This window comes from Mustela erminea, chromosome 6 (assembly GCF_009829155.1).
Source record: "Mustela erminea isolate mMusErm1 chromosome 6, mMusErm1.Pri, whole genome shotgun sequence".
In the NCBI taxonomy this organism is placed as follows: Eukaryota; Metazoa; Chordata; class Mammalia; order Carnivora; family Mustelidae; genus Mustela; species Mustela erminea.
The window spans coordinates 108,783,976-108,811,903 of NC_045619.1; the positions used below are offsets into that span (position 1 = coordinate 108,783,976).

Sequence of the window (27,928 nt, forward strand, 5' to 3'; positions counted from 1 at the left end):
AGACTTTTCTTGATTTGTACAATGGTATGGCATAGTCCTAAGTAGTGAGCATGTTCGAAGTTTATGTCCAGGGTTATTCCCAACTTCTGATTATACCAGGTATTTTCCCCTTAAATACTGAAGGAGATGCCTTCTGGCTACAGAATTAGCAGTTACTGCTGATACAGATCTTTTGTTAGCTTTTTCAGCTAACATGTCAGATAGTACATCTTTCTGCTCATTAACAAGGGTAAACCAGTCTGACACGGGAATCTTCCAGTGAATTTGAAGGCAGCACCTTGACACTTTCTCTCCCTTCATCTGTTCCTTCTTTTCCTTTTCTCCTGCCTATGCCAGGAATTGTGAAGTGGGGGATACCTCTGAGCATTGCTTGGCCTCTCAAGACCCAAGAGGTCAGCAGCTTGAGAGAGCTGGCCAGGCACATCTTGCTCAGAAGCTGACAGTAGGGGACTTTCCAGTGAAAAATCTTCTGTTCTATTCCACAGCACACTAGGGAATGTAAAGTTAATAGTAGCCTTGGCTATAGAACACACATTTCTTAAAATTTAGCCACTATTTCTTAGTTACCTCATATACACAGCTCCATAGAGTGGAAATGGTCAGTCATTTAACTAAAGTAATATAGCATGTCTTCCTTTTATTTACAGAAGACTATTTAGCCTCTGCCTGGCTTGCCATGTTCCTGTGAATTGAAACCAGTAGGGTTCTCTACATGTTTATGTTTACATTGCAATAGCTCTAGCCAGGCAGTTGCTCCAGTCGTAAGCTCAGGTTGGAAATGTTCTCAGGGATATTTGCAAGGCCTTGTAATAAGTTAAAAAGCAACAGCTGGCTTAAGGTGATCCCTGCCCCCTTCTCAGCTTCTTAAGGGAAATTTTGTAGTAATTTTGCTCAGTGAGTGCTCTTTGCACCACTAGGAGAAATTGGCTAATCGGTGTATTATTATAAACAAAAGTTCTGACATTTTACTATGTTCCAGGAATAAAAGGAAGTTGCAGTACAATCTTTCCTATTTCAGAGTCCGGAATAACCTGGTTCCTGATTTCTAGCTAGATAATCCTATTACATAGATTGGTCCTTGGCCAACACCAAAGGAAAAGATAGAATTTTTTTTCCCTAGACCTGTGTTTTTCCTGCTATCCTACCTAGCCTTCCATTTCTCTTTTTCTTCATATTAAAAGTGCCTCTTCCTACCTCGTTCCTTGACTGAGTTCAATGTATTATTGGTTCCAATGCTCTCATCTCCTCAAAATTACTGGAATTAAATGGTAATTTTGGTAACTTACCTAAGCATTTCACATAATTGCACGTATTTCCTTTTTCTGTATGAATTTCCATTAGCTCTCCTCATTCACAGCTCTGGTTTGCTCCATTTATGTGGGTTATTCTGGCTGCTTTTCCCTCCTGGCCTTTTGGCCAGTCAACTCTTCATCAGGGGAAAGGAACAAAATTCCTATCTATGAATTGTGCTTTGTTAGGCACAGTGTGTTGGGGAGAACACATTGGAAGTTAAAATAAAGTGAGATCTGAAGATAACTGATGGACTCCTCTTTCTATTCATATGGTAACCTTATGCTCTGACTTCGGAGGGATCATTTCAGAAAATCTTGTGGTCTTCGTAAGTACCCACTTACTTGCTTTGCCCTCGGGTTCTGAAAACATGATCGTAACATCCAAAGGACACTCCCTTTTCAGGTTCCCAGTGAGCAATGAAATTGCGGAAATAATAGCAGGCTTTGGCGCTGTGACCCTTTAAGGCAGCCCTGAGCATCTCCGCAGTTCTGGATCCTGTCTGGTGAGATCAGGAATGATTGGACCTTCTGATCAGATGAATAGTCCTTCTGATTTTCAAATACGCCAAGCATCTCCTGGAGAAGAAAGTTGTTTCTCTTTAACCAGGGAATTTCCATCACTTAATTCAAATATTTAAAAGACAGGATGAAACATCTCAATTAAAATTTTCTATCCAAGAGGATTATTTTCCCAGTGTAAAATCCACCAACTTCCAGGATATGCCTGAGTCATTGTGGCTGAGATGTGCCCAAGACTGGACCACTTGTTTTTGATACAATGGACTCTTCATAATGCCAGCTTGGGGACAAAAGGTGATAATTTTGCTTTATGGGCTGAAAAACTCTAACTTGGCCTGAAAAAAAAAAAAAAAAAGTACACCAAGAAGTGTGTATAAACTGAATTAAAATGGTGGCCTGTTAATTTAAGCAAAAACAATGGCAGGTGAAAGTGTCATGAAAAGTTGTACTACAACAGAGTCTGGGATGATTTGTTTTAGAGCCCTTTTCCCTTAGCATTGACTCTTGGTATTTAAGTTATTTCTTTTGGAAGAAAGTATCTCTCCCTAGTGAGAATCTGAACACTTTGATACATGTATGGATGGGTATGTATGTGTGATTTGATTTGTTTCCCTCATACATCCTTAAAAAAAAATTTTTTTTCACTCCAAAACATTCGTAACAGCGTTATTAGAAGATTGATTTCCAAATGGTGGCCTTCATACTGCGCAGCTTTTAGTATTTGCTACACATTGTAGATAACCAGGTTGCAACCCAGCCCTGGTGTGGTATGCATTTAATGCTGAACAGTGCAGTCATTTTCTTTTCTTTTTTTTTTTTCTTTTTTAAAGATTTTATTTATTTGAGAGAACAGAGGGAGAGGGAGGACTTGATCCCAGGACCCCAAGATCATGACCTGAGCCAAAGGCAGCCACTTCACCGACTGAGCCACCCAGGTGCCCCTCGTTTTTTCCCCTCTGATTAAACTCTCAAGGAACAGAAAAGTGTTTTTGGTAACAAGAAAGTTATTTTTCCGTACCTAATTACTCTTGTCCATATGCTTCCCCAAAGGGTCATATGCACGGTAACAACAGTGGTTGGTTTTTAAATGGGAAGATTGTTATTTCCTTAGTATTACGATGTTCCCTACTTTGAGAAGAATTTTTCATTCGTGAGGGTATATGCATCCGTCTCCAGTCCTTGCTCTCCTCAAACCCGATCTTGCCTGCTATAAGACCATGCCGCAAGGTTCCACTTTAACAAACAGTAAAGTTGGGTTTTTTTTTTTTTTTTTAACAACAATAAAAAAACATTGTGGTTTTTTTCTTCTGTCTTACAATCTGTTCTTAAATTTAATTTTCAAGTGAAGAACAGTACAACTGAAATGAGATAAATGCACAATGTGTAGTGGATTTAGAAGATGGTATGAAACTCATTCAACAATGTGCAATATTTCCATTCAAGTATGTTAATGTAAAGATGTCTAAATGGATCACAAGCTTAAAACATCTTTAAAATAGAAATAAATAGCTATTATCTCATGAGTATCTTCTCTAAGAACTTTAAGTGGCTATAGCTCCATCTCAGCTAGAGGCAGCTGCTTTGTTGTCATCATATCAAGTTTTAACCAGTCTTGCTTCGGCAGAGGTGTCCACTCAGTCCATCTCCTACAGCAGGAAAGGAAAAAAAGCCGGAATTAAGCAGTCTAATTCACAAACCAGGATTCAGTTCTTAAGGACTCTGGAGCCACAATCAACAGAAGTAAAGCTAAGTTTTGTACACACTCTCTGGAGTCTCTGGAGTCCTGTCATCCTTTGAGCCCTGTATCCTCCTCCTTGCTAGATGGGAACAACCACAGAAACAGGCTTCCCAGGTGCTGAGATCTAGATCTTCACATCTGTTGAGTCACTTACAGTACCAAGAAGCACCTTAGTGGGTCTGAGGAATGGAGATTCTGTTTCATTCCCTCAGTACTTTTTTTTAATGATTTTATTTATTTTTTTGAGAGAGAGATAACGAGTTGGGGGAGGGGCAGAGGACTCCCCGCTGAGCAGGAAGTCTGATGTGGGGCTCTATCCCAGGACCCCGGGATAATGACCAGAGCTGAAGGCAGGCACTTAACTGACTGAATCACCCAGGGGCCCCTCATCCCTTCAGTATTTAGTAAGCTGTTAATAAAGATTGCCATGACATCTTGCTCACTTTTCCCCCTTTAGATGGTTGTTGTTGAAAGCTGTCCAGGAACTTTCTCAGGCTTACCTTCTTCTTAATAACTCAGCTTGACTTAATATACTTGAGTGAAGATTTATATTCATTCTCCTGTTTTAAAATGCCGGCAGGGTACCTGGGTGGCTTAGTCCATTGTTCCAACTCTTGATTTTGGCTCAGGTCATGAGATTGAGCCCTGCATCAGGCTCTGCACTGGGCATGGAGCCTACTTCCTAGTCTTCTTCTCCCTCCACTCCTCCCTCCAACTTGCGTGCAGTCTCTCTCTCTCTCTCTCAAGAAAAAAAAAAAAAGCTTAGAAAAATGCTGGCGTGTATGAAGGCCATGGCAGATACAAAAAAGGTGTTGAGACTCACCAGTAAATATTAACAGGGTTAGATGCCTGGGTTATATCTCTGACACACAAAATCCCAAACATTTGCTATTATTTTCAAATTTACAGTAAGATACATCTACTTAATTTCCAGTTAAAGTGAAGCAACAAACTTTAAGAATTGGCCCTTCTTGGGCAGCATCATAAAGAACTTATTTTTAATATCTTGGACAGGTTTTATGGAGAAGATTTTAGTTTTTCTCCCCTTTGACTGTTTTGGTCTCTCCCCAGCATCCTGTTTGGTAATGTAAATTATGGGCACCTGGTGGCTCAGGTCAAAATCCCAGGGTCCTGGGATCAAGCCTCAGGCTCCCTGCTCATCGGGGAGCCTGCTTCTCTCTCTACCCCTCCCTCCCAGCTTGTGCTCTCTCTCTCTCAAATAAATAAAATCTTTTAAAAAAAAGTAAATTATACTTCATGTTTGTGACAAGGTGAGAGCAGATGGAAGCAGCTCAGCTGAGGATACACCTTCTTTCATGCTCCACTCCCACCTACACCATCCTATTCTGATTCGAGCAATAGTATAGCATAGTATACCTATGAAGTATGTTCTGATAGTAGCTCGTCTTAAAAATAATGTTGATGGAGCTCAAAAGGTCATTAGGTGCTCATTACCACCATCTACAATACAACTTTCTCACAGAAGCAAAACCAAGCCTTTCTACCTAAGCAAGAAGATCCCAAAGCCTTTCTTGTGGTTTGGTCACTAGAACAGAGGGAGAAAGGATGATAAAAGCCCTGAGTTCTGTTGGGTTTCCAAACCTTAAAGGGAACAGGCAGAAACCAAGAGGATTTAGTGAAATGCCAACGAGCTGACATCATTGGTTCTTACATTTCTGACTAAGTTCCTCACGTAGGTGAACAGGTTCTGGTTAATAAAGTTCACTGTTGTGCGAAAGACTTCACGGAGCAAGGATGGTGTGTGATCGGCCACCTTTTTGGCCAAGAACATGGCCAGTATCAGCATGGTCTTCTCATCTTCCATGTCTGTAGGGTAAGTCTGCATGACCCGCTCCAGCGCAGCAGCGAGGCACTGCCTTCTGTCCTGCAGGGGTGAAAACAGGGTCACACAGCACCAAGTTTACTAATATCTGCCTATGAGAGGAAAACAGTCCTCCAATGTTAAGTAGAAGGAAGCATGCTTTCATTTCACAGGAAGGAACGTATTAAGCAGCTGAGGAGGTTGGAGAAGAGAATGAGAAATGATTTAATTTTGAGAGACAATGAAAAAGGGAGACTGGGCACATTCCCCACAGCTGGACACTCATTCACCAAATCCATTTTTGTGGGGCATGTGTGTAAAATTTAGACAATGGAACTGAAGAAGCCCAAGTCCTTCCCTGCCTCTAAGGCACTTACTTGAAGTCAAGAATTAGTTAACTACCCAAGATGTCTTAGACCTATCTTACTGGTGCAGACCTAGCTCCAGGGAAGGGGATGAAGGGGCCTAAATGTGCCATTCTCACCTAGCCTAGGTGGCAGGGGCGGCCCATAGACCATTAGACCGGAAAGGACCTTCAAGCTCATCAACTCAGATGCGAAGTTCAGTTAACACTGTGGGAGAGGGCCTAAGGCAGAACACATTACCAAGTCTATGACAGCTGCTGGAGAACTCCAGAGGAGAGATCCCTGGAGTGGAGACCTGCTTGCAGGTAGAGGCTGACCTGGCTGACTGAAACTTGGAGGACAAATACATTTCTGTGTAGTGAGGAGCATTTGCATTTTCATCTGGTAGTCAAAGGATGGAACCCTTCTCTCCTCTGAACTCCTATAGACATAGATTTAATAGCCTTGGGACAGTTCTCTCTCCCACTATGCTTCTTCAGGAAGGGCAGAGTACCTTATAAGGTACCAGTAAGGGTTGGAAGCTCTGTTAGTATATGTGTATTGATTATAACCATCAAGTTAAGAGTAGCAGGCTAAATAAAATGTCACTTTTCTTGTGTCTTGACATTCTCTACTTACATTGTTATTCAACTCTCCGAAACTGAACAAAGAATAAGTTATTTGTGGAAGAGTCATATACATTTTGTTAATCTGCTTAGATCTGTTAATCTGCTTGACTCTGACTTAAGGTTCAAGTTTCCTAAATGTCAAGTAAGTTGATTCTTCTGAAAGACAATTAACCACGCTATGATTCTATTTCCAGTTGTTTTGTAGGGAGTCATGAATTGAGGCACCTCACTGGACACTGGTCTGTCTGAGAGGAGAGAGAGGACAGACCTCGATGGTTTAATTAACAACTGAACATTAAAAGACAACCTACTGAATGGGAGAAGATATTTGTAAATGAGATATCTGATAAAGGATTATTATCCGAAATATATAAAGAACTTATACAACCCTAAAAAACAAAGAATCCAATTCAAAAAGGGCAGAAGACATAAACAGACATTTTTCCAAAGAAGACCTACAGATGGCCAACAGACACATGAAAAGATGCTCAACATCACTTATCATCAGGGAAATGCAAATCAAAACTACAATGAGATATCACCTCACACCTGCCAGAATGACTAAAATCAGCAACAAAGGAAACAACAGATGTTGGTGAAGATACAGAGAAAAAGGAACTCTTGTGCACAGCTGGTGCGAACGCAAACTGGTGCAGCCACTCTGGATAACGTATGGAGGTTCCTCAAAAAATTAAAAATAGAGCTACCCTGTGCTCCAGTAATTGCACTACTGGACACTTACCCAAAGAATACAAAAACACTAATCGAAGGGATTTTTATAGCAGCATTATCTACAATAGCCAGATTATGGAAGCAGCCCAAGTGTCCATCAATTGATAAATGGATAAAGAAGATGTGGTATACAGTGAGATACCACCTCACACCAGTCAGAATGGCTAAAATTAACCAGTAAGGAAACAACAGGTATTGGTGAGGATGCGGAGAAAGAGGAACCCTCCTATGCTGTTGGTGGGAATGCAATCTGGTGCAGCCACTCTGGGAAACAGGATGGAGGTTCCTCAAAAAGTTGAAAATAGAGCTACCCTACGGCCCAGCAATTGCACTACTGGGTATTTACCCTAAAAATACAAATGTAGAGATCTGAAGGGACACGTGTACACGAAAGTTTATAGCAGCAATGTCCACAATAGCCAAACTATGGAAAGAACCTAGATATCCATCAACAGATGAATGGATAAAGAAGATGTGGTATATATATACAGTGGAATACTATTTAGCCATCAAAAAACCCCCAAATCTTGACATGTACAACGATGTGGATGGAACTAGGGGTTATTATGCTAAGCAAAATAAGTCAACCAGAGAAAGACAATTATATGTTCTCCGATATGAGGAATTTGAGAGGCAGGGCAGGGGATCGTGGGGGTAGGGAGAGAAAAAGTAAGACAAGAAGTGATGGGGAAGGGAGACAAACCATGAGACTCAATCTCAGGAGACAAACTGAGGGGTGCTGGCGGGTGGGAAAGTAGGGATAGGGTGGCTGAGTGATGGACATTGCGGAGGATATGTGCTATGGTGAGTGCTATGAATTGTGTAAGACCGATGATTCACAGACCTGTACTCCTGAAGCAAATAATACATTATATGTTAATAAAATTTTTTTTAAAAGATATGGTATATATACCATGGAATATTATTCAGCCATAAAAAAGAATGAATGCTTGTCATTTGCAAAAACATGGATATTACAGAATATTACGCTGTGAAGTAACCCAGTCAAGAAAAACAAATAAGATATGGCTTATATGTAGAAGCCATAAATCAAACAAGTATGATTTGGCTTATATGTAGAATTGAAGAAACAAAACAAACAAAGGGGAAAAAGAGACAAACTAAAAAACAGATTCTTACAAACCACTGGTTACCAGGGGAGGTGGGTGGGGGATGGGTGAAATAGGTGAAGGAGATTAAGAGCACCCTTATCTTGATGTTCACTGAGTCATATATAGAACTATCGAATCACTATATTATATACCTGAAACTAATATAAGTCAACATTAACTACACTGGAATTAAAATTTTAAAAAACTTGACCACTGAAAAAAGTTCTCATACTTCCTGACTAACCCAGAAAAGGCAGTGGTGGATTTTCTCACTTACTTCTTCCGACAGTCTCCTATTCATGAACTGTGTTGCCAGGTTATTCACCAGTCCTGGGTGGATGCTGCGATCCATATCGTCCCCTATTTTGGCGAGCTGCCTGGCGATATCCTGAATGATTTCCTCTTGACCCTGAGAATCTAAATGTTCAGGCAGGGGCACAGAGACACAGCGGATTCAGACAACGGCCCTGTCTGACCCCTCCCACTCCACCCCGTACCAGAAATAGAAAGGGATTCTGCTTTGGAAGACAGTGAGCCCATTCATACAGCTCACCAGAGTGGGCTTGCTGAGCATGTGGTCTATTCTAGAAGAGCTGCAGTGTGAAGACCTGAAAGCTGCAGCTGAGGGCAGCCAGGGCAGGGTACTGGGGCCAGGAAAGGGTCTAAGTGAGCAGGAAGACTGGAGAAGCAGGTCCCTCCCTGCACACAGAGTCAACATTTGCTTGTGAAAAGGACAGTGACACCAGGGCGTCTGTGACCATGGGCGGCTGAGGCATGAATCTGACGGCACCCTTCCTGGCTGCCAGTTCTCTGCCCCATCACATGACAGGTGTCAGCCTCCATAAGGGCCAAGGCTCTGCCACCAGCCCGAGTTATAGCCGCTCATCTGCCAGAAAGGGCAGCTCCTTCTCTCTGTCTGAGACCAACCCTGTTTGCCCTGCCATCTGCCCTCCGCCCTCTTTTTCCTCCCTCAGCACTCACTACTACACCATTTATCTATATTCTTGGTCTGAGTCCCTTGCCAGAAGGTAAGCTTCCTAAGAGCTCTGATTCTTTTTTGTTTTTTTTTTTTTAAAGATTTTATTTATTTATTTGACAGTCAGAGATGACAGGTAGGCAGAGAGGCAGGCAGAGAGAGAGGAAGGGAAGCAGGGTCCCCGCCGAGCAGAGAGCCCGATGCGGGGCTCGATCCCAGGACTCTGGGATCATGACCTGAGCCGAAGGCAGAGGCTTTAACCCACTGAGCCACCCAGGCGCCCCAAGAGCTCTGATTCTTAAATGTTTTGTTTACTGAAATACACAGCACTGAAAACAGGCAAGGCACACAGGAGGTGCTCAATAAACTGCACAAATTAATGAGTCAATGAACGTATCCTGTACCAAGCTCCTAGTAAGTTCTCAATAAATGCCAGTTGTGGTTACTTCCCCCATGAAATCTATTTTTTTCTGTGTCTGCACCTTCGCTCTGGCTTCTTATTTACCCAGGATTGACATCTCAACCTCTGCAGTGCTTGCAGCTATCACATCATGTGATGCAAGTAGGCGTCCCGTCTTATCTCAGAGCACAGACACCCCTGTCCGTCCTACTGTCACCAGCGCCCCCACCCAGGTATGGGTTCTCTGCCAGCTCTCACCTGGGTCATGATGGCAAGCTCCAAGCCTCCTCTCGCTGCCTGCCAGGCCCTTGCCCACTCTCCACGATATGCTGTGGCAAGCTGGGCATGGAGGTGCAAGAGTGAAAGAGGCTCTGAGGGGGTCGGGGGCACTAGTTGGGACACTGTGCCCTCAGCATTTCACCTGCCCCTCACTGGTCTTCACCATGACCCGTGGAGCATGGCTAGGATGTCACTTCTCTACTCCTTCATGGGCTCGCAGCTGCTGAAGTGACAAGCTGAAGCCCAGCCTCAAAACACCTTGGACCTTAACTTGTACTATTCCCTCCAAACACACTAGCCAAACCCAACTATTCACACGACCTTTCAACAGTCTTTCCGCCTGCAAGTGTCTGCTGATGCTGTTACCATCGCCTCTTACCAGTTTCCAAAGAACCAAAATGTACCCCTTCCTCCACAAGCCAGCTCAACTGCAGTTCCAGCCAACCAGACTCTCCTGACTCCCCAGAGCTCCCACTGCACTCATGGCCTCACTGACCTCTCTGAGCCTTTCTACTTTGTTCCAGCAAACTTTAGGAGTCCTGGCAGATTCAATCAGTATTCAACTGAGTAAATTAATTCACCAATGGAACTGTGGTAAACAGAGCCTCTATTCTGCCTTTTGCTTCCAAATCTTGTCAGGTACTTAACCCACAGGCCAGTTTTCTCCCAGAGGTGAGGGATGGTATACAGCCCCATAATCACTTTTACAAATGCCCTTTGAGTGAAGCCAGGCTTTGCAGTCTAAGGGCAAGGAATGGTACGGAAGAGCAAAGGACAGCTCAGGCGGGAGCCTCTGGTTGCAGTTACCCCTGCAGCAGCTTCTGAGAACCAAGCCATTCCTGCCCCCATGCCCTCCCTAAGCCTTTCCAGAGAGGACCAGTTGCTCTAACTTAAGTCTAGGGCCACCCCTAAACTTGCCTGGGTTCTAAACCACAGAAAGTCTTTGGCACACCCTGGCTCGTGGGTAACTCCGGCCATATTCCATCCACCCAAGTTAAGATAGAGCTGGAGGTCCAAAGGCTGGATCAGCTGTCGGTCTGCCCCATGGCCACCAGAGGGCAGTGCGATATCCAATGCTGGGAGACTGCTGGGCCACAGGAGGAAGGATTTGACTCGGCTCTCTGCTAGGTTGGGAGGCCTGGGTCCAGGTCTTCACGAGTCACCTTAGGCTTTTAGGGCAGTGATTCTCACCGGGGCATATTCCTCATAGACACCTGGGAGTTTTACCACCCTAGAGCACACTGGTTCAGGCAGCTGGAGTTGGGCCCAAGGACTACGCATTATGAAGATGTTCCTCATGGAATTCTAATGTGCTCAGAATCCAGGAGAGGCAGATTCTGAACATGCTTCCCAGCCCTGCTCCCTCAGCCTTCACCTCAGGATGGCCTCCATCTGTGGAGGCTGCACCAATGGCAGAGAAGGGTAAAAAGTGCACTTGGAAGGGATAGCATAGGGATGAGGGTGAGGAGAGGTGCAGTCTGGAAATCACCTAAGTGGAAACTCAATCAGGCCTGTGTCACTGGCGTCGTCAAGTCCAGATCAAGCCACCATATGACACAAACATCTATGATGGACTGACACAAGGTGGGAGACAGCCCCAAGCTCCCTTCCAGAACTTGGGTTCTCTACAGGTTTCTGGAGACAGCAAGCCCAGATCTGGGGCAGAGGCTGCTGCGTCAGATGCCTACCTCTCTCCTCACTCGCCAGGAAGTGGCCACAGCGGTTGCCGTCTGTCTGCAGCCCATCGTCTTGCTCCTCCTGCAGGTGAGCTGGCACGGGCAGTTCCCGGCCCAGGACCTCCAACTCTTTGTGGAAATTAGAGTCGGAGTAACTTTGGAGGAAGCCAAACACCAGCAAGTTCGTGATGCGCTCATCCTGGAGGCCTGAACCATTGCTGACCTAAGATAAAAAGGGAGTCAGAAAGACATGTAGGAACCCAGGCCAGGCCCAGAGGCCCTGCCTGCAGCTGAGCTTGGCAGGAGCTCTGGGGACAGCTGGGCCTCAAATAGCTTACTGGGCCAAGATGTCCGAATGACCCTGTGGGCCTGACAGACAGTGAGACCCAGTGGGCAGAGGCCAAGTCTGCAGTCAGTGCCTGCTTTAAGCAGTGCCCCCCGTAGGTGCCAAAGAAAAAGTTCTAAGTCTGCAGACATTTGCATGATATCCTGAAAACACTGACCTGGGGTGAGCTTGCTTTTGGAGGAAGAAGGTCCAAAGGCTGTTTTAGGGAAGTCAGCAAATATCAACTGGATGCCATCCTTACACCTGCATGCTTTGGCTAACTCCCATGTCTCTTTTAGCACCTTCAGCCCACCCGATCAGCTATGCAACCAGCAGTTAGAAGCTCTTTATTCTTCACAGTCTCCTTTGTGGGCTAAGATGCATTGTATGACAGCCCATTTTCCATAAATCCTGGGCAGTAATGACCACAGATAATGCCTCCCTTTGGGCAGGCTTGGTTTGCTTCAGGAGGATATGGACCTTCACCACAATATAGATATATGGGGATGGCTCCTGCTCTCACACAAGGGGCTCAGCCCCTCATCTGCCAGCACCACTTGCTGTGGGAGCTCAGCTCAGCATCTGTTCTCTGGGAGCCAGGAGGGTTGTTTCTGGGGTACTGACTGTCCTGGGACAGTGTTCTTGGCAAACAAAGGTGAGTGCTTCTACCCCAGCAGCCAGCTGTGCTTGGAGCAAGCAAAGACCTAGGATGAGCGAGGGAATCATCCAGAAGGCTGGGGATACTGAGATCACCCAGGAAAATGTAACAGGCACATACTTGGCTAGAAGAGAAGCTCAGCAGAAGAAGATGAAGGTGTTGGTAACATTTATTTGTCTTCTAAGTTCTGAAAATTTTTCATTAAAAAATTTCAAAAAACTTTAAGGACAGTTTTTAGAGGGCAGATTGTTTTAAATAAATGAAATGCAAAAAACAAGGTGCTTATGTATTGTGATTCAGCCTTTCCTTCTCCAGAATTATTTCTTAAAAGGGGGGAAATATCATATAAAAGCTCTACTGTATCAGATTCTTACAATTCGGTACGTTGAGGCCAGGAGGCACAAGACAGCTCAGAAACTCAAGAACACCCTTCATTTCTACCTGAAGGAGATGTCTTGGCCTGGAGAGAAGAAAGGAGGGCTGGGGCTGGATTGTGAATGCTCAGTCCCCGCTGAAAAGCAGCTGGATAGACACTGTTAGATAGGCACAAGTCAAGAACAGGCTATACTAAACCTGGTGGGCTTAGAGCTAATAGTATTTAATTCCAAAAACAAACAGAGCTTGTGAGAAATCAAGTTTGAAACTGGAACCTTAAAAAAAAAAAAGATTTACGTATTCATTTAAGAGAGAGAAAGAGAGAATGAATGAACAAATGAGCAGGAGGGCCAGAGGAAGAGAGAATCTCAAGCAGACTCCAAACTGAGCCTGGGGCCTGACATGAGGTTGGATCTCCCCACCTGAGCTGAGTTGGACGCTCAACTTACTGTGCTACCCAGATGCCCATCTGTGACTCTTTCTGCTCTTCCAGTGATAAAAGTTGAAATGGATGTCTGGAAAGACATAAGATTTGACAGCCATCTATCCTTCTAAATCACAGGAAAAAGCATATTAAGAGAAATGATAAAGGGACACCGAGGTGGCTCAGTTAAGCAACCGGCTTTTGGTTCCGTCTCAAATCATGAACCTCAGGGTCATGGGATGAAGCCCCACGTTGGGCCACACTCAGTGGGGAGTCTGCTTGAGAGTCTCTCCCTCTTCTGCCCGTTCCCACTCATGCTCTCAAATAAATAAATCTTAAAAAAAAAAAAGGGAGATATGTAAAAGTAAATCTCATGCTATAAAATCAGTTTCAGAGTAGAGAAAAAAAATGGAAAGCTATCCAATGTGTTTTAACAAACTAGAACAATCCAGGTGCCTAAACCTGGCAAAAACAGCACCGTACAAACAGTTAAAAACAACAACAACAACAAAAAAAAAACCTAAACCAATTGTACTTATTTTGTTTCTCTAAATATAAAGAAAAAAAATCAAAAAAGAATGCTAAAATGGGGGCGCCTGGTTGAGTGTCCACCTTCGGCTCAGGTCATGATCCCAGGGTCCTGAGATCGAGCCCCATGTCAGGCTCCCTGCTCAGTAGGGAGCCTGTTTCTCCCTCTCCCTCTGCTGCTCCCCCTGCTTGTGCTCTCTCCTCTCTGTCAAATAAACAAATAAATAAATAAAATATTTTCAAAATTTAAAAAAATTTTTTAAAAAGTGCTAAAATGTGCATGAACGGTACCGTAGCAGTTTAAAAAAAAAAAAAAAAAACGAAAAACCAAAACCAACACAAAGACATGGTGTTCAATGCAGTAAGTCAGACACACAATAGGACAAATATTGCTTGACTCCACTTCTCTGAGGGACCGAGAGTAGTCAGATTCAGAGACAGAGAGTGGAGGGAGCTGCCACAAACGGGGACAGCAGGATGGGAGTTACTATTTAAAAGGGACAGAGTTTCAGCTGAACAGGTGAAAAGTTCTGGAGGTGGATGGTGGTGATGGTGTCACCACAACATGAATGTGCTTCATGCTGGTGAACTGTGTTCTTAAAAAAGGTTAAAATGGTAAAATTTATGCTATGTATTCTGCCACAAATTTTTAAAAACTGGAAAAGCCTCCAAAGAAAAAAAGTTAGAAAAATCTACAACAGAATGAAAACTGTGATGGGGGCCAAACTCTGAAATGTAAGAGGAAATTGTTCAGAGTTTCACTGTGAACCCCAGCTCTATGGGACACTGGGCAACTTGTGCATCTTTGTTTTCTCACCTTGAAAAAGAGAAAACACTGGGAGTAATTCTATCCCCCTTCCTCCACTGGAAGGTTTTCAGGAGAGATGGACAAGGTGGACAAAAGCACTCGTGGAAGTTCAAGAGCCACACAGCATGACATAGCAATGCTGTTCTAAGGCAGACATCTCCACAATACAGGAAAGGACACAACAGTTGCCAAGTTAAAAGGGACAAGAATGGGGGCACCCAGCTAACTCAGTAGGTAGAGCACGCAGCTCTTTATCTCAGCATCCTGAGTTCGAGCCCCACTTAGGCGCAGGATTTACTTAAAAGAAATAAATAAATAGGGGCACGTGGTGACTGACTCTTGATCTCAGCTCAGGTCTTGATCTCAGGGTTCAAGCCCTGTGAGGCCTACTTACAAAAAATTAAATAAGTAAGATCAACCACAGTACAGCAGTAGACCTGCCCTACAAGCAAAACTAAAGGAAACCTTATACATATATACATACACGGAGAAGACCAGAATGGACAGGAAAGGTGCCGAACGGAAGGGAATTCTGGATACCGAAATAGACCTTTATCCAGACAAAAGGAGCTGCTGAACTCTTTTGGCCAAGCAGCTACCACCTCTGCTGAGCCTGCCATGTCTCGGACACTCTGGATACCCAGCTGAGAAGCCTCACGGTCTCCGCTCTTCAAGAGAGCATCCAACTACACCTCCAGCACCTGCCAGGGGCTAGGCGTTGCTATGAATTCGGAAATGGTGGGCCACCAAGTTTACCATCCTTAGACTTTTTGCAGATACCTCCCCCAATAGCGGGTGAGGACAAAGGCTGCTGCACACAACGTGGACACAGAGGAGCCTCTGGAGCTGGGGGCCTCTACAGAAGTTGGCAAAGAAGGGAAATAGAAAAACTATATAGGAAGTAGATGAATAGAGAGCTTTTGACTGGATAAGCCATGATTTTCTCATCCAGCTAGTTAAAAGGGGAGTACAGAGAACGCCATTTAGGTACCATCCTGCTGAAGCCAGGAGAATGGCCAATATGACCTTGGGAGGATTGCTTCCAAGAACTCTAGAGCTTCCAAATGGTCCTGAATCAGAAAGTTGCCTTGCCCTTCCTGTGAGAAACCAGGCACAAGGTAGAGGGAAGAGGACGAGGAGGCAAGGTCTTTCTTCTTTACTGTGCTCCAGTAAGCTGTGAATGTGAGGCTTCTCCCCACAGCACTGTCAGAGAAGGGGTCAGCAGGGTCCACACTGACAGCACACACACGACAAACAAGCTGGCCCCGGTCACATTCGCTCCCACACTCACTCCCCCTCCCAAAGCATTCCTCCAGGAGAAGCCCAAGAGCTGACCTTAGAATCCATGGCACAGGTGGTCTGGCAGGCTCCGACTTGCTTCTGGCTTTGTGGGTGTCCCAAGTCAGCAGCCTGGAAGAGAACACACATACACACAGAGTAGGCAGCTGTTTCCTGCAGGGACACCCCCTCTGGGATCCTCAGGAGAGAATTAAGGGTGCCATCCTGGGCCCTGGCTCTAAGGCGTGCTCCAGCCACAGAAGTCAAGCTCACACCTTGCCCATCCCAGACTCACTCACCCAGGATACTCCTTTCTCAGCATGGAACCTGGGCAGCAACCAAGTGAGAAGACTGTGAAATTTTCCTCAACATGGAGACTTACCAAGGCACTGAGAGCTCCCCAGGGTCAGTCCTCCAACCTCAGAGTTCAGCTTTCCCACTCAGAGCTCAGTGATCACAAGACCTCATTGATCAGGCAAATAGGGCAGTCATTCATGAATTCTTTCTAAGCAAATACTTACATTAGCGCTTTTCCTACAAGAATAAAGTTAGCTGGGGCACCTGGGTGGCATAGTTGTTTAAGTGCCTGACTCTTGTTTTCAGCTCAGGTTGTGATTTCAGGGTCGTGAGGTTGAACCCCAAGTTGGCTCTGACTCAGTGCAGCATCTGCTTAGGTTTCCCTCCGCCCCTCCCTACTGCCCCTCCACTGCATACTTTTGCAAATAAATAAATAAAATCTTTTTAAAAGGAGAGAAGAGGGGGGCCTGGGTGGCTCAGTGGGTTAAAGCCTCTCCCTTCGGCTCAGGTCATGATCCCAGGGTCCTGGGATCAAGCCCCGAATCAGGCTCTCTGCTCGGCAGGGAGCCTGCTTCCCCCTCCCTCTCTCTCTGCCTACCTTTGATCTCTGTCTGTCAAATAAATAAATAAATAAATCTTAAAAAAAATAAAAGGAGAGAAGAAAGTTAGCTAATGAAGTATACCTAGAAGCTTTCAGGGACTCTCTTGTGATTACTATGACCACTGATACGACTACTACACAAGCCTTCCTTCAGCGTACAACCATTCTCAGAGCCTTCACATTATCTCTTCTGTTCCACATAACTATGCTGAGAAGCAGGTAGTGTACTGGGTTGATCCTGGCTTATCTGGATGGAAGAATAAGGTGTGAGGAGTAAGAGACAGCCAGGCAGACCACTTCTAGCCACAGGCCACATGGTTTCAGTGGCATTCATACAGAAAGAACTCTTGTAAAATGTAAAGAAAAAGAAGCTTTGAAAATAAAATGTTGGGCGCCTGGGTGGCTCAGTGGTTAAGCCGCTGCCTTCGGCTCAGGTCATGATCTCAGGGTCCTGGGATCGAGTCCCGCATCGGGCTCTCTGCTCAGCAGGGAGCCTGCTTCCTCCTCTCTCTCTCTCTCTGCCTGCCTCTCTGCCTACTTGTGATCTCTCTCTGTCAAATAAATAAATAAAATCTTTAAAAAAAAAAAAAGGAAAATAAAATGTTTTCTTAGCATTTGGTGGCCAAGAAAGAAAGAATGAAAGAGAATATATATTTGACAATTACACAAAAGATTAAATCTCTTCTATGGCATTTATTCCAACCACAATAACCCTCATAAACAACTGACTGGACAAAAGGCAACTGGGGATTGAGTTCAAAGAGATTATGCCCAAGAAGTGGAATATACATAACTTCAGGAGAGATCCTGAACAACGGTTTCTATAGAACAGTATCAACAATATAATACTACCTTAAAATGTATCTCCCTGTGTATATGTGTGTTTACACATAATATTAGGTTGAACCAAATCAAACGGTCATTTTGTGCAGTAAAAAACAGCCAAATCTGGCCATTTTATCTTGGTTCTTAAATGTAGAGGAGATTAAAAAAAAAAAAAAAAAAAGAACAGACAACCAACTCCTCTGTAGGAGGCAAAGTTGAGGCTCCCACATGCAAGTGGAAAGGAGGCCAAGACCAGCATCGATGGAAGTCATGCCTTTCCATACCAGGTAGCCACACACATTTGTAGAAAACAATTATTCTCAGATGTGCCCATCTCCCAGTCCCAGGTGCTCCTTTCGGCCTTTGGGGGTCAGTCATGCAAAGCTAGAGGCTGCACCCCAACCCTCACACTGCGAAATCTAGAAGAGCCCACCCCCATGTCTGGGTATGGCCTGGGGGTGTCAAGAGCAAAGGATTCACATGTATTTGAACTGGGAACCAACAAGGACGCTACGTTATGGGCCATCTACAGGCCCTCCATAGGGCAAGAGCTGGAGCCATTATCAGAATCAGGACAAAGAATAAAACAGAACACGCCCCCAGGAAAAGGGCCACAGAAGCCAAACCATGTCAACAAGTCACTGCCAATACAAAGGTGCAGTGAACAGAACCCTGGCCTCCAGCTTGTTCTCTCAAGAACTAATTCATACATGGGGCTCCTGGGTGGCTCCCGTCAGTTAAGTGTCCAACTCGGGGCTTCCCCTGAGGTCATGATTTCAGGGTTGTGAGATGGAGCCCCTGCAGCTAGCTCCCGGTTCAAAAGGGAATCCGCTTGAAGATTTTCTCCCTTTGCCCTCCTCTCATTCAAGCCCACGCTTGCTCTCTCTAAAATGAATAATCTTTTTTTTTTTTTTTTTTTAAGAAAAGGGAAATAGGGGCACCTGGGTGGCTCAGAGGTTAAAGCCTCTGCCTTCGGCTCAGGTCATGATCCCAGGGTCCTGGGATCGAGCCCCACGTCGGGCTCTCTTCTCAGCAGGGAGCCTGCTTCCTCCTCTCTCTCTACCTGCCTCTCTGCCTACTGTGATCTCTGTCTGTCAAATAAATAAATAAAATCTTAAAAAAAAAAAAAAAAAAGAAAAGGGAAATAATTCACATAAACCTTTGATTTCCTCCAGACTTTGATACAATGAGAATAAAAGGAAACTTTGCTTAGAATGGAGTCATGGCCAGCAGGGGGCGCTCTCCTGCCCTACGCCTGCTCATGAATTTCGGACCCAACAGGAAGAACTATACCCTACAAGCCTGACAGTACTTCACTACCTCATGACCCCAGCAGGAGCAAAAAAGGTTTTCCTCCTGCCCCAGCAACAACCCAGCCAATGACATACTCTTAAAGTCAGCCAATGAGAGGCCACTATACTCAGTTTACTGCAATGGGCTTCTTGCTTTTAACCTCCCAGCAGCAGTCCTTGTTCTGTGAACTTCCTACGGTTTTGCCTAACTTGCTTGTCCTGAATTACAATTCTCTGCTATTCGGGAAGAAAAGCCCACTACTGCTGGTGAAATCAGTTGCAGTTTAATTTCTCAGGTTAACAGTATTTGGTGATCAGAAGTGGGACCCCCAACAGCTGCAAGGCTGGGCAGTGAGCAGGTGCTGGGACCCAGAGTCAGTCGGGCTTGCTGGTTTCTGACCCTGTCTTTGGGGGGTAAGTTTTCTCCTGGATTTTGAGTTCTGCGCTTTTTATGCTTAGCCTTTCCAGGCTTTAAACTTGGGACCTGTTTTAAGGTCTTGTCCTTTCTGAGAGTACTTGTTTGGCCTTTGGTCTGACTCCATTTTTAGGAATCTCCTGTTCTGTTGGAATTGTGATGGCCTTCAGTCTGACTGCTTTGGGACCAGGCTATTCCTATTGAAACTCTGCTGTTGAGGAACTTTTCTTTTGGCTCTAGAGAAACAAAAAACACCTAAGAAATGAGATTCCAGTCATACAAATGGCTTTCTTCTGAGACCCTGGCCAGGTTTTTCTGCTTAAAAACTACATTCCCCTCTAAAAATAAAATAAAAAATAAAAAATACATTCCCTTCTCATGTACATTTCTAACTAAGTGGACCAACTTAACTAAAAGTAATTTAGAATGTCAATGACCATGAGGAAGTTTTTCTCCCCAAACTTGTTTTACTCTAAATTAGGAAGCTGTAGCCCCTAAAAAGGGTAAAAAACTGAAGGGGATGTCTATTTTTTTTTTTTAAAGATTCTATTTATTTATTTGACAGACAGATCACAAGTATGCAGAGAGGCAGGCAGAGAGAGAGAGAGGAGGAGGAAGCAGGCTCCCAACTGAGCAGAGAGCCTGATGCGGGGCTCTATCCCAGGACCCTGGGATCATGACCTGAGCTGAAGGGAGAGGCTTTAACCCACTGAGCCACCCAGATGCCCCGGATGTCTATTTTTTTTTTTTTTAAGATTTTATTTATTTATTTGACGGACAGACATTACAAGTAGAGAGGCAGGCAGAGAGAGAGAGAGAGAGAGAGAGAGAGAAGCAGACTCCCTGCTGAGCCAAGAGCCTGATGCGGGGCTCGATCCCAGGACCCTGAGATCACGACCTGAGCCGGAGGCAGAGGCTTTAACCCACTGAGCCACCCAGGCGCCTCTCAGATGTCTATTTTAATTGGTACCTTGAGGCTCCCAAATGTCAGGATTCTAGATTTGCCTCTTTGCAAAATACTACTTTGAACTTAACTGAGGCAAACAGTTGAAAGAAGTCAAAACTGCTTCTGGAGCCCCCACCCACCCCCACCCTTATTTCCAGACAAGAGGCCCCTGTCCTCAGGCCCCAGCTCACATGCCATTTTCCTCTATTCTTTCTGCCAGACTTCACTTACTTTAGCTCCAAACCTCTTGCCACTCTCTCCTCTCTTAAGCCTATTAAACCTTGCCCCTTTAAAGATTAATCTTACTAGGATCTCAATAAACCCCAAGTTTCTTATGTTTCTTGGACTAAGGCCAAACTGCCAACCATAGTTAAAGAGTTTCCTAAAGTAACTGAGGGCCCAGTAGGTTGCTAAAGAATTTAACATACTCAAACTTACCAACCTGGTTTCTCAAATTTTTATCAATTAGTCCACATGCTCCTTGGTGAGGGCCAGGCTAAACACTGGAAGAAACTAGCCCAGTGGAACATCCTGAAGGGGATTTAGATAACCAAACCCCTAATTTTGGGCAAGGTACTAGAACACTCACTGGGAAATGTTCATGGGCAATTACAGTAACTTTTCCTAATCCTGCTGATTGGAATAAAATTCAGGTTTGCAAACAAAGCCTGATGAACCTGCTCATGACTATTAACAATCAACTCCAAAATGTTTTCAAACAAGGTTCTTGTCTTCCTTTAGCTGTGATCCACCTGGGTAGCATTTATTTCTGTTTGTTAATGGGCTAGTTTTCCTCCTTTAAGTTAAAAAGGACCAGGATGGAATGCGAAACTATGTCCACTCCAGATTTAGTTCATCTGCCACAGCAGCTGGCTCGCATCCAGGTAAGTCACCTAAAAAACCGCTAAAATTCTTAATTTTCAACTTCAGCAAATGAAGGCTCCTAAAGAAACCCAAAACCTCCTAGTCTCTGCTATTATTATTGCACAGAGCCAGGGCACTGGAATAAAGAACGTTACAAACTTGAGCACTTCAGGAGCCTTTAACCCCACAGCCAGCCTTTCCAGGATGGCACTTCCCAATGATGAGGCTCCAAGAAACTACAGGGGCTCTTCCCCATCCTCCCTCTGAATTGACTTGGAAACCTCTCTCCAGATCAGGACTTAATCTCTGTGTGTCCATAATGACACCAGAGCCATACTCTTCGGTGCTCAGCCCCCCTGCTATGATGCGGCCCCCTGCTGCAGAGCACTAAACAGCTCAAATAGTAGAGGTCTCTCATAAACCTCAACACGTTCCTGTCTCTGAATCTATTCCCTTTGTCTAGACCCCTTCAGAGATACACCACCTTTTCTCTGTTCTTCCACCACTATTCATTTGCTGGGGTGAGATTTTTTTTTAGAAAAGTATCCAGTATCCAGTAAAAGTTGGAATTTCTTTCTCCCAAAAGGGGTAAATAATTCTAGAATTTCTTAGTAGTAATCAAAACAGCCAACCAGAAAAATCAGATGAGCCTTTGACATCTTTCATTTGTTCCTTCTCTATAGCTGAATCTGGAGACACTGATCATTTACTCCTGTCGGATCAGTTGCTTTTCTCTTTATAGGCAAAATCTTTGGTTGATCATTGGCAGATTCCACAGTGCACCCCCATCAAGATTCAAAGAGATTCCTCAAAACTTCTCCTTAGCATTAATCAACAACACATAAACAAAGACAGCCAAGCTTCCAGGTATTAAGCCCAAAACAGAAGAGTATGTAATGTGAGCCTCATTGCTTCCTACACTAGTCCCTGGAATGCCCCAGTTTTACCTGTGAGAAAACCCAGTGGCCAAGGATGGAAGTTAGTCTGTTGGGGACTGCCTCCGGCCGGGAAAGTCCCCGCCATTACAAGAAGGTGCTTGGCTCACTGCTAGCAAAGTATGCTGCAAGTATACAATGAACTTTCTGGTGAAGCCCGCCTAAAGGAGGACATAGTTATTGGCTGTATCAAATTTAATCAGCATAGTAACAGGACTCTCATTGGCTCTCCCCATTGCTTGACCCCTTATTGGTCACCCTGCTGTATATAAGCTAAGGAAGTTGATTAAATAAACGGAAATGAAGCATTAACACCATACCAGGCTCATTGTCGTCCTTGCGGGCCGAGGGCGGCATTAGTCCAGGACCTCTGAGCAATGAAATAACACTGTTATCCCAGGGCATCCTGCTGTCCCTAACTCCCATATACTACTGACATCCATTTCCACTAAAAGCAGATTTCTTTTCCCACTGGAATTGATTTATCCAGGGCATTCTTAGTATTCCTGTTGATAAAGAGGAAATGGTAAATACCATTTGGGGTATGCTACCGCATGCAACTCCTTCTGAAAGCACCGAGCGGCACTATCATTCCCACCGCCCCTACCATGGCAGCCCCACAGGCTGAGTTACATGCCTTTACTCAAGCGTACCTTAGCCCAGGGGAAAACTGCAAACGTTTATACCAACAGTCCGGATGCTTTTGGTGTAGCTCATGACCTTGGAGTATTATGAAAATAATGAAGTGTCCTTGCCCCCATTTGGGATACAATTTTAAAAGGCTCCTATGTCCATAATTTACTGGATGCCCTACTTTGTTACTGGCTCCTCTGGCTATTAAGATTCCAGGGCATTCCAGACTAAACTCCCTAGAATTCAAAGGAAACCACCCTGCCAACGTTTCTCTTTCTCTCTCTCTCTCTCTCTCTCACACACACACACCATGCTTTCAAGGGAACCAGTAGCCAAACCTCTGTCATGTTCCAAAGGGATATTCTCACCAATGGTAACTTGGAAAAACTGACCAGAGATACCCAACTGACCCCAGAGAGGAGAAAACAATATTGGAAATAGAATAATTGTTCAGTGGTTTGATAAAAAGAGAACTCTGGTTTGGACCAAATAACAACCCAGCCTTATTAGAAGTTCTAAAATTCCTGCTGTTTATCCTGTTCATGCATTACACTGTTGATCTACTGACAAAATGACAGCATTCATGAAGCAATACTAGTGTGGAAATATTAATAAGGCCACAAAAACTGTCCACCTCACCTGTCCCACCCACCCAAAGTACAATCCAGGGAGAGCTGTTCAGATAAATGGACTTTATAATATAGTTTCCCCATAACATGGGTGTTGAGGATAAAAAGTTGGTCATAACTTGGTATGTTTTCTCTCTGACCAAAGCTTTCCCTTTTACAGTGGCAAATGCTTCTCCTGTGGCTAAAATTCTGTTAGAAAAGATTATCCCTGGTGCCTCGGTGGTGCAGTCCGTTAAATGTCTGATTTTTGGTTTCTGCTCAGATCGTGATCTCAGGGTCATGGGATTGAGCCCCACAATAGGCTCCACCCTCAGCATGGAGCCTGCTTGAGATTCTCGCCCTCTGCCCGTCCCCCTGCTAGTGCTCTTTCTCTAAAAAAATAAAATAAATCTTAAAAAAAAAAAAAGAACAAGATTATCCCTATCTGAGGAACCCTTTCAAACTTCAGAGTGAACAGGGAACCCATTTACTGATCAAACTTGGACAAGTCTGTGCTGTTTGATTGGTTTTGTACTTTCATTGTCCATACCTCCCTTAATCCTCAGGGTTAGTCAGATACACTAGCAGCAGTATTAGAACTCAGCTGGCAAAATGCATAAAGACCCTCCAAATACCTTGGCTGAAAGCACTGCCACCAATCCTTCCAAATCTGACATCTATCTTATGGGAAATCCTGACTGGCACCCTTTGAGATACTCACAGGACATCCAGTGCACTTGGCACCTGCCTCCTCTGACCCACAATTGATAAAAGGAGACCTACTTCAAAATTGTTAAGGCCTAATAGTGGCTGGGTGAGGGATATTGGGGAGGGTATGTGTTATGGTGAGGACTGTGAAATGTGTAAGCCTGATGATTCATAGACCTGTACCCCTAGGGCAAATAATACATTATATGTTAATAAAAAATTATAAAGGCCTAATTGCTTCTATTAAAAATAAGCACACTTTGGTAGAGCAGTCTTCTCACAGTGCACTCCCAGGAGACAACAACCTTAAGCATCACATCCTGCAACATGGGAGATTTTGTCTTTTGGAAAAGACACCTCCAGAAAGACTCGACCTTATCAGAGACTGCTAGTCAACTCTTAAGCCATCAAACTCCAGGGAAAAGACTCCTGGATTCACATAACACACCTACAGAAAGCACCAGACCCTGGCTGAACCTGCACACCGCCTGCTGACCTGGACAGAAAGGCCTGGAACTGAAGCAGACACCACTGGGTGAGACAGCTTTCCAGGAGGTCTGGAGCAGGCCTATACAGTCTTTTTCTCACTACTGCTTCTCTCTTTCATGGATAGATGATGTCCTTATCTCCATCTCCCAAGCCCCTGCAAAAGGAGGAAACCTCTTCTTTTGATTATGGCCTTTTGGGAAAAAACCTCCTCATGATTCTGGGACTCATTTCTCACTTGCTTTTTCTGAAGGATTAAGAAGACTCAGAATTCACAAAAGCCTTTTTCTTTTTTTAAGATGTATTTATTTATTTGACAGAGAGAGAGATATCACAAGTATGCAGAGGCAGGCAGAGAGAGAGGGGGAAGCAGTCTCCCTGCTGAGCAGAGAGCCTGATGCAGAGCTCCATCCCAGGACCCTGAGATCATGACCCAAGCTGAAGGCAGAGGCTTAACCTACTGAGCCACCCAGGCGCCCCACAAAAGCCTTCTTTCATCTAACCTATTAACTGATTCTGGATTCCTATCCAAATTTATGGTCTCTGAACTTGCAACTTCACAGGCTATATCATCAATAAAACATTTGATTACAAACAGCTCTCTGAGATATAACAATATTGACTTAAAACCTCACTTTAAGTTTTGCTGTTCTGCAAAAAGCCCAGCAGCTATGGCTTCATTTTTACACCCACAATGAATCTTCCCAAGCGTGCTCTGTTACATCTTTCAGTGTGCTCTTGCAGTATCCAGTAGTACCTTTCCTGGTTCCTTCACAAGCAGAGACTTCCAGGAGGCATGCCTTTGTAGGAAAAACGTTTCTCCCCCATGTCGGAATTAAGGGCCAATAAATATTTCAGCTGGCTATTTTCAGAGTTAGAGTCCTGGCTTAGAACCATCATACAATTTGGAATTCATGTTACTTCTTCAAACAGAAATTAAAATTGAATTATTTTAGGTTTTGTATTTTGTTTTCTGTCAAACTTTCTGAAAACAATGTACCCAATCACACAATGCTGGCTCAGTGCTTCAAGATGATCTCCAATGCTCACATTTTTATAAATAGGCTATAGGTGGGAAGTGCCAGAGAGTTCTCCCTCCTAACCCTCCTTGCTATCAAACGCTGCCTTAAGTGGTTTCCAACTGCTATGCACTTTCCCTCCCAAGAAGGACATGACAACCAGGGAAGGTCCTTCTTGGCACTGAGGAACAAAACCACTACATATGGAAAACCCTGACTCTTGATCAGCAATGCTTTCAAAAAAAGATCTTGATCAAAAGGGGGAAAATGTGAAAATTAGTAAAAGGAAACCTTGGTTAGAATGGAGTCGGGGAGGGTGCCTGGGTGGCTCAGTTGGTTAAGCGACTGCCTTCAGCTCAGGTCATGATCCCAGAGTCCTGGGATCGAGTTCCACATCGGGCTTCCTGCTCCGTGGAGAGTCTGCTTCTCCCTCTGACTTTCTCCCCTCTCACGCTCTCAAATAAATAAAATCTTAAAAAAAAAAAAAAAAAAAAAAAAGGAGTTGCGGAGCCAGCAGGGGGCGCTCTTGCACCTTGCCAGCAGATACTACTTAACTACCGCCGCAGGAGGAAGGTTAGGCTCCCCCCACAGCCCAACCAATGAAAGTAACTATACTTCAAACTCCAAGTTTCATCCAATGACATTTTGTTTCTAACAGCCCTCCCAGCTTTGCCCTTTCCTCCAGAATAGTGTTCCTCTGCTTTGCGCTGGGGAGTTGCTTATGGTTTCGGTGTGGCTAGCTTGTCCCAAATTGCAATTCTTTGCTATTGATGAATAAACCTATTTTTAAAAAAAATTGTATTCACTTATTTGACATAGACAAAGCGAGAGAGGAACACAAGCAGGGGGAGTGGGAGAGGGAGAAGCATGAGGCTTCCCATGAGCAGAGAGATGGATGCCAATGCTGGGCTCGATCCCAGAACCCTGGATCATGACATGAGCCAAAGGTGGGCGCTTAACGACTGAGCCACCCAGGAGCCCCAATAAACCTATTTTTTTTTTGCCCGTAAAAATAACTGGCAGTTTTGTTTTTAAGGGTAAAAATACACACATCCACATCTTCAGGTAGACTGTCTTCTTCGTTCAAATTGTGACTATATTTCCACTTCAATAGGTATTTTTCAAAACGTGTTTTATTTTGCAGAGGTTTGTTCTCAACCAGTTATGACTTCGCCTCCCCAAGGAACGTGTGGCAGTGTCTGGAGACATCTCTGGTTGTCTGGGGAGTGTGCTACTGGTATCCAGTGGGATGCCGCTCAATATCCTACAGAGCAACGGGGCAGGCCCCAGAACGAAGAATTCTCTAACCCAAAGTGTCAGCAGTGCTGAGGCTGAAAACCCTGTTCTACTGTACAAACACCCTCAAATACAATTAATGCCTTGTTATTGAACATTTATAGTTTCTAATTTTCACCATTAAAAACAGGACTAGGATGAATACCCAGATGTAGTGTTTTCCTACTAAGTCCAGAATCAAAGGAGATAGATGTGAAAATTGAGCATGTGCACAGGCACCACAGTGGTCATGAACAACAGGGACTTCTAGCTCAGCTGGGCTGTGACACAGTACCCCAGGGACGTATGGCCCAATGGAGGTCTTTAGGAAAAGGGGTAGCACTCCCACGCCTGGCTAAGCAGAGCTGGGGGGATGCATAAACCTTCAGGGCAGAGTATACGCCTGCATCTGGTCTACCTCTGGCTTCACTGCTTGGTTCCTCAATGAGTCAACCGCCAGCTGTGAGCAGGCCCAGGCATACAGGAGTGAAGACCCAGGGAAAACCTCAATGGCTCCATGGCAACAATGGCTCTACCCACGAACCCCAATTCCTAGCCAAAGTTGCCAGCAAGAAGGAAAACTCAAGCAGACAAGAACTGATGTCCTCTCCTTTCTGAGATTCAGTGGGAAAATGGTGAGGTAGATGGGAATGGGAAGCAGTAAGCCACTGGCTTCCCTCTGAACGAGGCTTCCCAGTTACCTAGCATGTTCACAGCCAGGATTTCACCAGTCCCGAGACACCTGTGATGGACGCAGCCTGGGACTTGAGATTCTGCACGGCTGGTTTACCCTCTCCCCCCAACCCTTATCAGTCTAGGATCTTGAGGTGCAGGGAAGGCAGATATTATTCCTCATAACAAGACCCTGACAACCACCATGTACTGACAACATCCAAATAAACCAGCCACAGGGCCATGCTCACCTCTGCTTGTGGTTTCTCTCTATTCTTCATGACATCCCTGTAAAGAAGGCGCCACTTCTACCCTAATTTTCAGAGTCAAGGCTGAGACTGGAGGGTGCCCAGTGAGGGCAGGGAACACCTCAGCACCTGCAGAGCTGCTCAAGCTGGGGATGTGAGGCAAGCTGGTGCCCACCTCTGGGCCTGTGT

At 44.7% G+C, this 27,928-nt stretch overlaps 1 protein-coding gene across 1 annotated transcript in view; it reads right to left on the reverse strand.

Annotated features, from left to right (window-relative positions):
• Positions 1–3,116: 3,116 nt before the first annotated feature.
• The window catches only part of BID (BH3 interacting domain death agonist), a 47,672-nt gene continuing 22,860 nt past the window's right edge, over positions 3,117–27,928 (reverse strand). The window contains exons 2-6 of the mRNA XM_032349268.1: positions 15,973–16,047; positions 11,532–11,742; positions 8,466–8,605; positions 5,222–5,434; positions 3,117–3,457 (exon numbers count right to left, since the gene is read on the reverse strand). Of these exons, the coding sequence (XP_032205159.1) occupies positions 3,446–3,457; positions 5,222–5,434; positions 8,466–8,605; positions 11,532–11,742; positions 15,973–15,984 (588 nt within the window). The 5' untranslated portion in view covers positions 15,985–16,047 and the 3' untranslated portion in view covers positions 3,117–3,445. The remainder of the gene's footprint in view (positions 3,458–5,221; positions 5,435–8,465; positions 8,606–11,531; positions 11,743–15,972; positions 16,048–27,928) is intronic.